At 50.8% G+C, this 14,928-nt stretch overlaps 1 protein-coding gene across 1 annotated transcript; it reads left to right on the top strand.

Annotated features, from left to right (window-relative positions):
* The first annotated feature begins 700 nt into the window (after window positions 1-700).
* RBP3 (retinol binding protein 3) lies at window positions 701-13,787 on the top strand. The gene is made up of 4 exons (XM_029061211.2): window positions 701-3,902; window positions 6,723-6,913; window positions 9,804-9,946; window positions 13,265-13,787. The coding sequence occupies exons 1-4, from the start codon at window positions 729-731 to the stop codon at window positions 13,591-13,593; spliced, it is 3,837 nt and encodes a 1,278-aa protein (XP_028917044.1). The 5' UTR covers window positions 701-728; the 3' UTR covers window positions 13,594-13,787.
* The last annotated feature ends 1,141 nt before the right edge of the window (window positions 13,788-14,928 follow it).

The raw sequence follows: 14,928 nt of genomic DNA, 5'->3' as shown, positions 1-14,928 counted from the left end.
AGGGCTGGTCGTAAACAGACCAGTATCGAGTTGGATGCACAAGACTATTTCTTCAGCCAAGTTAGTATTTCACACAGTCTGCAGACAAGAGCCAAAACGTTGCCCTATATGGGTTGTGAAAAGAATCCCGATCATTCTAAGCGATTACCCAGGTAGTAACAAGACAAGATGGGGGAGCAATGCAATAATTAGAGAGCACCAATCAATCAATCACTGGTATTTATTAAGTACTTATTATGTGCAGACCACTTTACTAAACACTTGAGAGAATAAACTGTAACAGGGTTGGTAGACACATTCCCCACCCGCAATGAGTTTGCAGTCTAGAGAGCACTCCAGTTGAATCCACTTGGTCTTGAACCACTCTGGAACATATTGGAGATTGTTATATCGTACTCTCCCAAGTGCTTAGTACAGTGCTCTGCACATAGGAAACTCCCAGTACATACGATTGACTGACTGAATGACAGACAAAAAAGAGTAGAATGGAGTATCTCCCGGAGGGGCAGAGAGGATTACCGTGAAGACCTTCTTACAATCCTATTTACCTGTCTCCTTATTTACCAATCCTTTTATAATATCACCAACAAGCTCTCTTTTCCAGTGTTAAGTGCCAAAAGTGGGAGATAGAAAACTTTTCCTCAGAAAACCTTCAGCCGGTTCACTCCAATTTAAGGCGATTACAGGTTGATCGGGATAAAAGCCTCCTCCCAGCTCAGCGATCACAGATGTGGAAGCAGATGGGCAGACGAGGCAGGCCCAGGGCCAGGCTGAGCGATTCTGCGGAGACTCACCATTGCTCTCCGGCTGCCGACTGTTTCCGGACAGTCACGATGATGGGGGTTTGCCTCCCGCTGCTGTTGGTAGCCCAGTTCTCCCTCACCGGCCACGTGGAGCCCGTCTCCCAGCCCTCGATGGTTCTGGATGTGGCAAAGATCCTCCTGGACAACTACTGCTACCCAGAAAACCTGATGGGAATGCAAGAAGCCATCGAAGAGGCGATTCAGAGGGGCGAGATCCTGGACATCGCCGATCCCAAGAGGCTGGCCAGCGTCTTGACGGCGGGCGTTCAGGGTTCTCTGAACGACCCCCGCCTTGTCATCTCCTACGAGCCCGCCCCCGTGGCCGTCTCCCAGCAGCCCCCGGAGCCGGCCTCCCTCCCCGCCGAACAGCCCCTGGAGCGGCTCCGCCCGGCGGTCGGCTCCGAGGTGTTGGAGGGCAACGTGGGCTACCTGAGGGTGGATCGCCTCCCCGGCCGGGATGAGATCGAGCGGGTCGGGGCCGTCCTGGTGAGGGACATCTGGGAGAAGCTGCTGGGGACTTCGGCCCTGGTACTGGACCTGCGCCACAGCACGGGGGGCCATGTCTCGGGAATCCCCTTCTTCATCTCCTACTTCTACCCGGAAGGCCCGGCCCTGCACGTGGACACGGTGTACGACCGCCCATCCAACGCCACCCTCCAGCTCTGGACCCTGCCCCGGGTCCTGGGGGCGAGGTACGCGGCGGACAAGGACGTGGTGGTCCTCACCAGCCGGCTCACGGCCGGCGTGGCCGAGGACGTGGCCTACATCCTGCAGCAGATGCGCCGGGCCATCGTGGTGGGCGAGCGCACGGCCGGGGGCCCCCTGGTCTTCCGCAAGCTGCGCGTCGGTCTCTCGGACTTCTTCATCACGGTGCCCGTGGCGTGCTCCCTGGGCCCTCTGGGAGGGGGCGGCCGGTCCTGGGAAGGCAGCGGGGTGCTGCCCTGCGTGGCGGTCCCGGCCGACTGGGCCCTGGACGAAGCTCTGGACATCCTGGCCTTGCGCGGGGCCGTGCCCGGGGCCGTCGCCCACCTGGCGGACCTCCTGCGGGACTACTACGCCCTGGTGGACCGGGTACCAGCCCTGCTCCGCCACCTGGCTGCTCTGGACCTCTCCTCGGTGCTCTCGGAGGAGGACCTGACCTCCAGGCTCAACGCCGGCCTGCAGGCCGCCTCAGAGGACCCCAGGCTCCTGGTGCGCAGGCTGGAGCCTGAGGAGGCTGAACGTGGACCCCCGCGGAAGGAAGAGGAGCAGAAAGAGGAGGAGGAGGAGGACCAGCCCAGCCCGGGAGCCTCCATCTTGCCCGGCGACGGGTCCTCCCGGGAGGCTCCGCTCTTCCGGGTGTCAGTCCTGCCGGGCAACGTGGGCTACCTGTGTTTCGACGAGTTTCCCGAAGCCTCCGCGCTGGAGCGATTGGGGCCCCTTTTGGGCCGCCGGGTGTGGGAGCCCCTGGAGGCCACCGACCACCTGATGGTGGACCTGCGCAACAACCCCGGAGGCCCCTCCTCCGCCGTGCCCCTGCTGCTCTCCTACTTCCAGGACCCGGCCGCCGGGCCCATCCGGCTCTTCACCACTTACAACCGGCCGGCCGACGTCACCCGAGAGTACGCCAGCCGGGCCGGGGCCCTGGAGAAGCCCTATGGGGCCCGACGCGGCGTCTACCTGCTGACCAGTCACCGCACGGCTACCGCCGCAGAGGAGTTCGCCTACCTCATGCAGGCCCTGGGCCGTGCCACGCTGGTTGGCGAGATCACGGCCGGCCGCCTCCTGCACAGCCGGACCTTCCCTCTCCTGCGGCCCCCCTGGGAGGGCCTGGTCCTCACCGTGCCCTTCCTGACCCTCTTCGACCCGCACGGGGAGGGCTGGCTGGGTGGTGGGGTGGTGCCCGACGCCATTGTGCTGGCGGAGGAGGCCCTGGAGAAGGCCGGGGAGGTGCTGGCCTTCCACCAGACGCTGGAGGCCCTGGTGGAGACCACCGGCCACCTTTTGGAGGCCCACTACTGCTTCCCCGCGGGTGCCAGGCGGGCCGGGGCCCTGCTGAGCGCCAAGCTGGACCGAGGTGCCTACCGCATGGTGGTGGACCTGGAATCCCTGGCCTCCCAGCTCACGGGGGACCTACAGGAGGCCACGGGAGACCCCAGGCTGCTGGTGTTCCACAGCCCGGGGGGGCCGGGCTCCGAGGAGCCTGCCCCACCCCGGCCGGCCGGCCCATCCCCCGAGGAGCCTGCCTACCTGGTGGAGGCCCTTTTCAAGACTGAGCTGCTGCCCGGCCAGCTGGGCTACCTGCGCTTTGACACGATGGCCGATGGCGAGGCGGTGCGGGCCTTGGGGCCCCAGCTGGTGCGGCTCGTGTGGGAGGAGCTGGTGGACACGGCGGCCCTGGTGGTGGACCTGCGCTACAACCCCGCCGGCTACTCAGACGCCCTGCCCCTCCTCTGCTCATACTTTTTCGCAGCTGAGCCCCCACGGCACCTCTACACGCTCTCCGACCGCTCCGCCGGGCGGACCGTCGAGGTGCGGACGGTCCCGCGGGTGGCCGGCCGGCGCTACGGCCCGCACAAGGACCTCTACGTCCTGACCGGCCACGCCAGCGGCGCGGCCGCCGAAGCCTTCGCCCACACCATGCAGGGCCTCCGGAGGGCCACGGTGATCGGGGAACCCACCGCTGGCGCCGCCCTCGCCGTCGGCGTCTTCCAAGTGGGCGACGGCTCCCTCTACGCTTCCATCCCTACCCTGGTGGCCCTGAGCCCCGTCACGGGCCAACCCTGGCCGGTGGCCGGGGTGGAGCCGGACGTGATGGCGCAGGCCGCAGAGGCCCTGGCGGTGGCCCAGGGCATCGCGGCCCTGAGGTCCAAAGTGCCCACCGTTCTGCGGACCGCCGCGAAGCTGGTGGCCGACAATTACGCCTTCCGCGAGACGGGGGCCGGGGTGGCCGCCCAGATGGGAGGCCTCCAGGCCCGGTGTGGGCGGGTCACCTCAGAAGGGGCGCTGGCCGAGGTGTTGGGGGCCCACCTTCGGGCTCTGTCGGGGGACCCGCACCTCCAGATGGTGTACATCCCCGAGGACGCCAAGGACCGCATCCCAGGCGTCGTGCCCATGCAGGTGAGGCTCAGGCTGGACCGTGCAGTCGGTCGTTCATTCTCTCAGTCGTATTTATTGAGCGCTTACCATGTGCAGGGCATTGAACCGAGTGCTTGGGAAAGTACAGTACAACGATAAGTGGACACGGTCCCTGCCCACAACAAGCTGACAGTCTAGAGGGACCTGCTGGAGAAACCCGCTCATCTCCTCACTTCTGACGTTGGGCTACCAAGCTCTCAGAGTTCCGGCCAAGAATTCCCCAGCGTCGGACTGCATCAGTCAGTCAGCCTACTGTATTTATTGAGTGCTTCCTGTGTGCGGAGGACTGTATTAAGTGCTTGGGGGAGTACACTGCAATAATAAACAGACGCATTCCCTGCCCACAGAGCGCTTACACTCTAAAGGGGGAGAGGAGACAGACATTATGCATCCGTGGGAAGCAGCGAGGGGAGAAGGTGGGACGGAGAGTCAGGAGGCTGGTTTTTAATCTTGGCTCTGCCACTTTTGCCTCCTACATGACCCTGGGCAAGTCGATCAATGGTATTTATTGAGCATTTACTGGGTGCAGAGCACTGTATTAAGAGTCACTGTATTAAGAGTTCGGGAGAAAACGATAACTTCTCTGAACCTCAATTTTCTCATCTGTAAAATGGGGGTAAATACCCATTCTCTAACTCCATGAACTTCACGAGGTTCAAGGTCTGATCTTATTGCATCAAATTTATCCCAGTGCTTAGGACGGTACAGTATCTTTAGGCTGTGAAGTCATTATGGACAGGGGATGCGTCTGCTAATTCTGTTGTACTGTACTCTCCCAACTGCTTAGTACAGTGGTCTGCTGCCAAATTGTACAATCCAAGCGCTTAGTACAGTGCTCTGCACACAGTAAGAGCTCAATAATACAACTGAATGACCTGCCCATAGTAGGTTCTCAGTAAATACCACTGATGTATATAATATGCATTTAACAAATACAGTGGTTGCTTACTATTATCAGTTTCAGTATGGATTGGAGCGAAGCGGGCCAGGTGAAATTTCTTTATCCCAAATGCTTCTTACTCTTCGAGGCGGAAACAATAATTGACTCTCTGGCAGAAAGCAATGGGGAGATAAGTTACTATCAGAGGAGCAGCGTGGCTCAGTGGAAAGAGCCCGGGCTTTGGAGTCAGAGGTCATGGGTTCGAATCCCGGCTCGGCCACTTGTCAGCTGTGTGACTTTGGGCAAGTCACTTAACTTCTCGGTGCCTCAGTTCCCTCATCTGTAAAATGGGGATTAAGACTGTGAGCCCCACGTGGGACAACCTGATTCCCCTCTGTCTACCCCAGCGCTTAGAACAGTGCTCGGCACATAGTAAGCGCTTAACAAATACCAACATTATTATTATTATTATTACTAGGGTTGTGTACTGGTGCCCAGCAGAGAAAACTAAAAATCTTTGGGTGGGATGAGGTAGCCAGGATTTTTCTCTGCAGGAGTGAGTCCCCACATCTGAACATTTTTCAGATTGGTTGGGTGACAGTCTGAATGACAGCTACTTCCAAAAGATCTGAAGGCTCTGTCCTGCTCTTCCTCACCTTGTGTCAGACTGCCTGGTCTCTATAGGCTTTCCCAGGGTCTTTCAAAGCCTTTCCCTCCTTTCCCAACATAATAAGTGCTTACTGTGTGTTCACTTTATTGCATCAAATTTATCCCAGTGCTTAGGACGGTACAGTATTGTGAACAGGGAACAGATCTGCTAATTCTGTTATGTTGTACATTACGCTGAACGCTAGGATAAATGCAAGATAATCAGATCAGATTGATCACACGGGGCTCACAGAATGAGAGGTAGGGAAATGGGCTATCTTAGCCTCCCTTTGCAGATTAAGATACTGAACCCCAGAGAAGTTAAATGACTTGAACAAGGTCATACAGCAGGTAAGTGGCAGAAGAAGGAGTAATCTCCAGGTGGCGCGGCCATGCTCCACCTAACACATAATAATGATGATGATGGTATTTGTTAAGCGCTTACTATGTGCCAAGCGCTGTTCTAACTGCTGGGGTAGATACAAGGTTATTAGGGTGTCCCACGTGGGGCTTATAGTCTTAGTCCCCATTTTACAGATGAGGTAACTGAGGCACAGAGAAGTTAGGCGACTTCCCCAAAGTCACACAGTTGACAAGTGGCAGAGTCAGGATTCGAACCCATGATCTATGACTCCCAAGCCCATGCTCTTTCCACTAAGCCACACTGCTTCTCATACCACATCACATCCTCATCCAACCATCTTCCCTCTCTCCTCGCCCTCTCTCTTATTTACCCTACCCTCAGCCTCACAACCTTTGTATACATAGCTGAAATGTGTTTATTTATATTAATGTCTGCCTCTCTGTGGATGGGGAATGTGTCTACCAATGCTGTTTTATGGTACTCTCCCAAGTGCTTAGTACAGTGCTCTGCCCACAGTAAGTACTCAGTAAATAGCGTTGATTGATTGGCAAAGGGAAATGGAGCCCACTCCTGTCACCCAGTATCCCTTAGGCAGAGACTGCTGAGGCTCATCCTTCTCCAGCTCTGGCCAACCGGCACCACCGGCTCTTGATGATGTTGGTATTTGTTAAGCGCTTACTATGTGCACAGCACTGTTCTAAGCGCTGGGGCAGATACAGGGTAATCAGTTTGTCCCACGTGAGGCTCACAGATAATCCCCATTTTACAGATGAGGTAACTGAGGCACAGAGAAGTTAAGTGACTTGCCCACAGTCACACAGCTGACAAGTGGCAGAGCCGGGAGTCGAACCCATGACCTCTGATTCCGAAGCCCACGCTCTTTTCACTGAGTCACCCTGAACTCTTTCAGATTCCTTCCGCCGAAACCTTTGAGGATCTCATCAAGTTTTCCTTCCACACCAGCGTGATGGAGGGCAACATCGGCTACCTGAGATTCGACATGTTTGGAGACTGTGAGCTGCTGACGCAGGTGTCTGAGCTGATGGTGGAGCACGTGTGGAAGAAGATCGTGCACACGGACGGCCTCATTATCGACATGAGGTGAACGTGGGAGGGAAGGGCTGTTCCCTGGGCTTTGGGGTAAAAGCCCTTTCCATGTCTGGAAATATCCGTGTCCGTGCAAGGTTGCATCAGGGCTGTGGCTTTTACCGATGTTTTCAGGAGGCCATGGAGATGAGCAGGAAGAGGAGACTAAATCTGCAGCACAGTTCTAAGGTCGAAGAGACATGTGAAAATCAGACAGCCCATGAGCAAGAAGGTCTTTAAAAGGCAAGCATGAACTAGTGGAAAAAACAGTGGCCTGGAAATCAGAGAACTTGGGTTCTAATAATAATAATGATTATAATAATTATGACAGTTGTTAAACACTGACTATATGTCAAGCAACTACTCCAGCACTTAGTACAGTCCTGGCACATAATAAGCACTTAAAAAATGATGACGATGATGGCATTTGTTAAGTCGACTAATCCATCAATTAATCAGAGGTATTTATTTTATGCAGTGGTATTTATTAAATCCTTCCTCTGTACTAAGCCTTTAGGAAAGGACAATATAAGAGAGTTGCTAAAACCCAATCCGTGCCCACAAGGAACTAATAATCTTGAGTACATGGGTTGATGTGCAAACCTTCACTGTAGAGTCCTTATTTGGTTCATCCGATCTTTTGGGATGGAAATGACTCGCCATTGTTTGGATTGGCTAATTGATCACTAAGTATAATATCCGCATACTGACCTTCAACCTTCAACCCACGAGTCCTGGGTTGGTACTGATGCATCCTAGGAGGGAGGAAGGAAGGAGGAAGGGGACCTAGGAGAACCTTGTTTGGCCCTGAGGCTCCTGGATCCTGTCCATGCTCATTGTAATTTGATGGAATCCCAGAAGCGTCCTAGGCTTTCGAAGGGTCTTTGTTAGGATAGGTGTTAAGTGCTTAAGTGTAAAATGAGTATGCACTAAATGCATTCGCAGCAAACTCCCATCAAGGATTAAAACATTCTTTTTAGAGAAACAAAAATGATGATCAGACCGCTGAATTCTCACTAGATGGCACTACACTCCACGAGGAGACAGCTAGACCCCAGTATGAAGTTCACTTAGAAATGATACCAAAAAAAGTTTATTTCTTCAACCGTTTTTTTCAGGAGTCCCACAAAGGTAAAAATGTGTGATTTTCTTTGCAAAGTAGCCCAAGGCTGTACGTCCCAATTTTCAGATGCAATTTGGTTTCATGATCTGTATTTCGTCTCCGTCTAAAACCCTACGTGTTGGTGGCCAGTGTAAAATGGAACCGTTCTTTGTGCCGTCTTGTGAGGTATCCGGCCCAACAGAGGCACCTCTGTATTCAGAATTCACTTCCTTCCTCGCCCATCTAGCAATTTGCTGGGTTTTTGTGGGTGGGATGAGGGAAGAAAAAAAGAGATTCAGCCTGAGCGGTTTGGGAGTTCAAATAGGGATCAATGCTGTTCTATTTTCATCTGGAAATTCTTCACTAGTGCCATTGAGACTTGCTTAGAAGAGACTGACCCTAAATCCATGCAGAAGGGTAAGGAAAAGGGACTCAAACCTAAGATGGCAGTGGTAGGGAGAGTAGGGTGGGTGGGACTAAAATCTCAGCCCAGCCCTCGTTGGGCCTTCCATTCGATCCATGATAGACGGCACAACCTCCTGTCTGTCAGATTTCAACATCTTACATGGTTTGGTTACCATGAAGTTAATCAGACTGTAAGGACGGAGATCCTCCTGGTCTTGTGAATTCCCCAAGACTGACCGTTTCAGAGGTGACTCTACAAAGCAACTACCCCCTTTCTCAACTTCACTAAAGTTTGATTTCAGAATTTCTAATTCCTATGAAAAGAGGGCACCATGGAGGGAGGTGAATAATAATGTTGGTATTTGTTAAGCGCTTACTATGTGCAGAGCACTGTTCTAAGCGCTGGGGTAGATACAGGGTAATCAGGTTGTCCCACGTGAGGCTCACGGTTAATCCCCATTTTACAGATGAGGTAACTGAGGCACCAAGAAGTTAAGTGACTTGCCCACAGTCACACAGCTGACAAGTGACAGATCTGGGATTTGAACCCATGACCTCTGACTCCCAAGCCCGGGCTCTTTCCACTGAGCCACGAATGGTAGAACTCCCTCCACCCAAAGGCTACCTCCCCAGAGACCACCCATTTTCCCCCAATTTTTGTGGGAAGAAGGTCCATTCAATTACACCCAATTTTCCTGGGCTGGAAAGTTGTACTGAAGTCTGCTCACCTCCTCCCACCTCCCCTATACTGCTCCCAGAAAGATAGGAATCCACAGAAGCCTCAGCCAGTTAGCCCAGTATTTTGCAGGGGATTTGTGGGGAAGAAGGGCATAAAAATCCCAGGAGGGCTCCCCTAGGTAACCCTGGTTTGGGGGTAAGGTCCAGTCACTTTTTTGGAGATAACTCATTTACCTATAGTTTTCCTTGAGCTGGAAGCCTGGATCCTGAGCTAGTGTGGCATGGCTCAGACTCACTCTGCTGCCAGGAAAAGTGGGATACAGTTCGTGCTCAGTTGACAGAGTACAGACTGGGAATACAGTCCTGGCATGTGTGTTTAAGGGAGAGAGCCTGGCAGGAGGTGTGGGGGACACTCTCAGAGAGCAGATACAGGTCATGAGAAATGGGGGTGTCGAGAACTTCTGAAGGTCCAAAGTAAGCATCCCCACTGCTTGCTTCCTCCACTGCTGCTCCTTGGCCACTAAGCCAGAGGGGTTTGTGTCATCGGTAGGGAGGACTCAGGGGTTAGATTTTCCCACCAATCAGATCCAGCAAACACTCGATAGGCAGATTTTCCCACCTGTTTTCCAGAATTCAGTACAATGCTCTCCACGATTTTCAGTGCTTCCACTGTCTCTGTTTTGTCTATTTGGGTCCAAACTGTGCTTTGTCTTCCAACAGGTTTAACATAGGAGGCCCCACTTCCTCCATCTCTGCTCTCTGCTCCTACTTCTTTGATGAAGACCACCCGGTCCTTCTGGATAAAATCTACAACAGACCTAATGACTCCATCAGTGAGATCTGGACTCATTCTCACATAGCAGGTGATAGTTTGCTCCAGGGATGGGCCCTTTCCATCTGGATTTTTAGTCTAGTATGAAATACTGTGAAATAGAAATATTCATTACTACCAAATCATTTCAATTGCCCAGGAAAAAAGATTTAATGTTACATAGCAAAGATGATACAGTGTCTCAAGGCGGAGTTGCTGTAATGTCGCACTCCCTGATACCAGCAAGCATATTGCCAAAGCCTAATTCTCCCCAAAATGCTTACTAACAACAGGGTCACAAAATGCCAGTGTATCTTAGAGTTTAGAGTGGCCTGGAACAACCTCAAGGACTACTTTCTCTAGGCCACAAAAAGATTTTTTAGGCCGAATCTCTGGCCAAGGACCCAGAGAGAAGAATCATGACCTAGTGGATAGAGCAGGGGCCTGGGAGTCAGAAGGATCTGGGTTCTAACCCCAGTTCTGCCACTTTTCTTCTCTATGACCTCGGGCAAGTCACCGCTTTTCTGTGGCTCAGTTGCTTCAACTGTAAAATGGGGATTAATACTGTGAGCCTATGTGGGACAGGGACTGTGTCCAACAGATTATCTTGTAATGACCCCAGTGGTCAGTACAGTGACTGGCATATAGTAAGCACTTAACACCTATCCTAACAAAGACCCTTCGAAAGCCTAGGACACTCTGGGATTCCATCAAATTACGATGAGCATGGATGGGATCCAGGAGCCTCAGGGCCAAACAAGTTTCTCCTAGGTCCCTTTCCTCCTTCCTTTCTCCCTCCTAGGATGCATCAGAACCAACCCAGGACTCGTCTGTTGAAGGTTGAAGGTTAGTATGTGGACATGTAGGGAGCAAAAGTGCCCTAAACCAGGAGAGAAGGTCTTTATAACACCGTTGGAGAAGCAGCGTAGTGCAGTGGGAAGAGCACAGTCTCTTTTTTTTGTGTGATATTTGTTAAGCGCTTACTATGTGAAAAGCACTGTTCTAAATGCTGGGGGGATACAAGGTGATCAGGTTGTCCCATGTGGGTCTCACAGTCTTCATTCCCATTTTACAGATGAGGTAACTGAGGCACAGAGAAGTTAAGTGACTTGCCCAAAGTCACACAGCTGACAAGCGGCAGAGCCGGGATTAGAACCCATGATCTCTGACTCCCAAGCCCGCGCTCTTTCCACTGAGCCATGCTGAGCTTGGTTGGCAGAGGTCATGGGTTCTAATCCTGGCCCCGCCACTTATAAACTGTGTGACTTTGGGCAAGTCACTTAACTTATCTGTGCCTCAGTTCCCTTATCTGTAAAATGGTGATTAAGAATGTGCACCCCTTGTGGGACAATCTGATTACCCTGTATTCCCCTCAGGGCTTAGAACAGTGCTTGGTATATAGCAAGCGCTTAACAAATGCCATCATTATTATTATTACCTATGCCCCACAGAACTCACATGTCTGGATCTACCCAGATTTTCAGAGAAAGTATTACTGAGAGCATGCAGCAAGTATCACTTCTCTTCTTTGTATCCATCAGCATTTATCAAAAGCTACCGCTTCAGAGCACTGTAGAAGTAGATGTTATGGTCTCTGCCTTCCATAATAACTGTGGAATTCATCACATACTTACTACGTGCCAATTACTGTACTAAATGCTGGGAAGGATGCAAGATAATTCGGTTGACTACGGTCCCTGTCCCATATGGGGCTGACAGTGTAAAGGGGAGGGAGAACAGCTACTGAATCCCCATTTTCAGATGAGAAAGCTGAGGCACAAAGAAGTTAAGCGACTTACCCAAAGACACAGAGTGGGTAAGTAGTGGGGAGAGGAACCCAGGTCACCTGACTCCCAGGCCTGTGGTCTTTCAGTGAGGTCACAGTGCTTCCAATAAACTGATAATTTCATTGAGGGAGCATTGAAGAATATTGAGCGACAGTGTGACCTAATGGAAAGAGCACAGGACTGGAAGTCAGAAGATCCAAGTTCTAGTCCCAGCTCTGCCACTTGCCTACTCTGGGCAAACCACTAAAACTCTCTGAGACATTTCTTCATCTGTAAAATGGGAATAAAATGCCTGTCTTCCACCCTTTTAGTCTGTGAGCCCTATGTGGACAGAGATTGTATCCATACCCCTAGAAGTCACACAATCTGGTATACTGTTCTTCAGATAATCGCTCTAAGGAGATGGAACTCCTAGGAACCCCCTCTGTAACCTCAGTGTACTTCTGCCGTAAAGAAGAATGAGAACTAGACAGAGGAACTGATTTTGATTTTGCTCTTGGATTTATAAACCTCTATCCTAACACACCTTGAAAGGCAGTAGTAGTAATGATAATTGTGGTATTTGTGAGGCCCTCACTATGTGCCAAACACTGTTCTAAGCTCTGGGGTAAATATAAGGCAATCACATGGGGCTCATGGTCTTAATCCCCATTTTACAGATGAGGTAACTGAGGCCCAGAGAAGTGAAGTGACTTGCCCAAGGTCACACAGATGACAAGTAGCCGAGTCGGGTTTAGAGCCCACAACCTCTGACTTCCAGCCCGGTGATCCTTCTACTGGGATCCATCCATTCCAGCATATCTGAAAACTTGACATATAGTAAACACTGATGAATAAATTAATCAGTCAATGGACTTGATTGAGAGCTTACTGTGTGCAGAGCACTATACTAAGCCCTTGGGAGGGTACAATATCACAGAGTTAATAGACAAATTCCCTGCCTTCAGAAGCAGCGTGCCCTAGTGGGAAGCTGTGTGGATAAAGCTCGGACCTGGGAATGAGAAGGACCTGGGGTCTAATCCCAGCTCCAACATTTATCTGTTGTGAGACCTTAGGAAAGTTGCTTCACTTCTCTGTGCCTCATCTGTAAAATGAATATGAAGACTCTGAGCCTCATGTGGGACATAAACTGTGTCCAACCCGATTAGCTTGTAACTACCCCAGTGTTTAATACAGAGCCTGGGACAGAGTAAGTGCTTAACAAATGCTGTAAATAAATTTTAAAAAGGAGCTTACCCTTTAGAAGAGGAGTCAAACATTAAAATATACACTGTAAGTAAAATATACTTACAGATATGTAAGTGTTGTGAGACTCAGGGTGGTGAATATCAAGTGTTTAAAGAGTACTTGACAAATATTATAATTAGTTTTAGTTTAAGTGTTTATTAAGTGCTTGCCATGTGCTGGACTAGAATACAAGGTCACCAGATCAGGCACAGTGAACTCAGTGACTAGGCAATAATTTTGTGTAAGCCCCTCAGTGTGATGGTGAAAACTTAGTGGGGAAAATGTCCCCGACCCTGTGTCTTAGCCCCCAATCCAGACATCTGCCTCTGGCCTCCAACTTGTCGTCTCTCTAAAAGGTGAAAGATACGGTTCCAGAAAGAGTGTCGTCATCCTGACCAGTAACATGACCGCGGGAGCGGCGGAAGAGTTCGTGTCCATCATGAAAAGGCTGGGAAGAGCTTTGGTGGTCGGCGAAGTGACCGGGGGCGGGTGTCACCCCCCGCAGACGTACCACGTGGATGACACCCACCTCTACATCACCATCCCCACCTCCAGGTCCGTCGGCTCCGAGGACGGCAGCTCCTGGGAGGGGGTGGGTGTCACGCCACACCTGGTGGTGCCGGCCGACGTGGCCCTGAGCAGAGCGAAGGACTTGTTCCGAGCTCATTTGGAACACAGAGACTAAACCCACTGGCCTGGAATCGCCCCCCAGTAGTCACGTGATCTGGTAAACTGTGCTTCAGATAATCGCTCTAAGGAGATGAAACTCCTAGTAACCTCCTGTGTAATCTCAGTGTACTTATGCCGTAAAGAAGAATGAGAACTAGACAAAGGAACTGATTTTGATTTTGCTCTCGGGTCCATAAACCTCATGGGGATTTCTAGACTGTGAGCCCGTTATTGGGTAGGGATTGTCTCTTTGTTGCTAAACTGTACTTTCCAATCACTTAGTATAGTGCTCTGCACACAGTAAGCACTCACTAAATATGATCGAATGAATGAATCACAGTCTGAATTTCCATTTTTACAGATGATTCTAACTGAGGCCCAGAGTAGTGACTTGCCAAAGGTCACACAGCAGACTAGCGATAGAATCGGAATTAAAATCAGGTCCTCTGTCTCCCAGACCTCTGTTCTTGCCACGAGGCCATGCTGCTTCTCTGTGTCCATACTTGCTCTCCAAGGTCTCAGAAATTCTGACAGGAGGAAATGGGCTTACAGTTGATTTGCACTTGAATTTGCACCCTTTATTCACCCCTCCCTCACCTCCACAGCACTTATGTAGAGAAGCTTAAAGGCTAGAGCATGGGCCTGGGAGTCAGAAACACCTGAGTTCTAATCCTAGCTCCAAGAAGTACCTGCCATGTGACCTTGGGCAAATCACTTAAATTCTCTGGGCCTCATTTGCCTCGTCTGTAAAGAGGTGATTAAGAGCATGAGCCCCATGTGGGATTGGAACTGTGTTTGACCTGAATAACTTGTATCTACCCAAGAGCTTAGAACAGTGTTTGGCATATAGTAAACACTCAAGTATCATTATTCTTATTACATATATATAATTTATATTAATGTCTGTCAGCCCCTCTAGGCTGAAAGTTCGCTGTGGGCAGGGAAAGTATCTATCAATTCTGTTATATTGTACTCCCCAGAAAGTAATAATAATTATGGTATTTGTTAAGTGCTTACTATGTGCCAGACACTGTACTAAGTACTAACTACAGTACTTTGCACACAGTAAGTACTCAATAAATACAATTGCTTGCTTGATTTATTGATTACAGTCAACCAGGAAAGATTTCAGATGACTCATGAAGGAGGCAAAATTCTGACATGGATGTAGCGCTTAAAACAGTGCTTAAAACAGTGTTCAGCTTTTAGAACAATGCCCAGCACTTAAAACATTGCTTGGCACATAATAAGTGCTTAACAAATACCATGATTATTATTATTATTATTATTAACAAAGAAGATTGTGACTACTCTACCTTTCTAAGCGCTGGAAAATATGCAAGGTAATCAG

The sequence above is a fragment of the Ornithorhynchus anatinus genome, chromosome 3 (assembly GCF_004115215.2).
Source record: "Ornithorhynchus anatinus isolate Pmale09 chromosome 3, mOrnAna1.pri.v4, whole genome shotgun sequence".
In the NCBI taxonomy this organism is placed as follows: domain Eukaryota; kingdom Metazoa; phylum Chordata; class Mammalia; order Monotremata; family Ornithorhynchidae; genus Ornithorhynchus; species Ornithorhynchus anatinus.
This window is presented reverse-complemented; position numbering and strand designations above follow the sequence as displayed.

Excerpts from the sequence above, each read along its gene's own strand:
- RBP3 (XM_029061211.2), top strand. The coding sequence starts at position 729 with ATGTGGAAGCAGATGGGCAGACGAGGCAGGCCCAGGGCCAGGCTGAGC. Across the intron at positions 3,903-6,722 it reads CAGGCGTCGTGCCCATGCAG|ATTCCTTCCGCCGAAACCTT; the intron begins GTGAGGCTCAGG and ends GAACTCTTTCAG. Across the intron at positions 9,947-13,264 it reads GACTCATTCTCACATAGCAG|GTGAAAGATACGGTTCCAGA; the intron begins GTGATAGTTTGC and ends TCTCTCTAAAAG.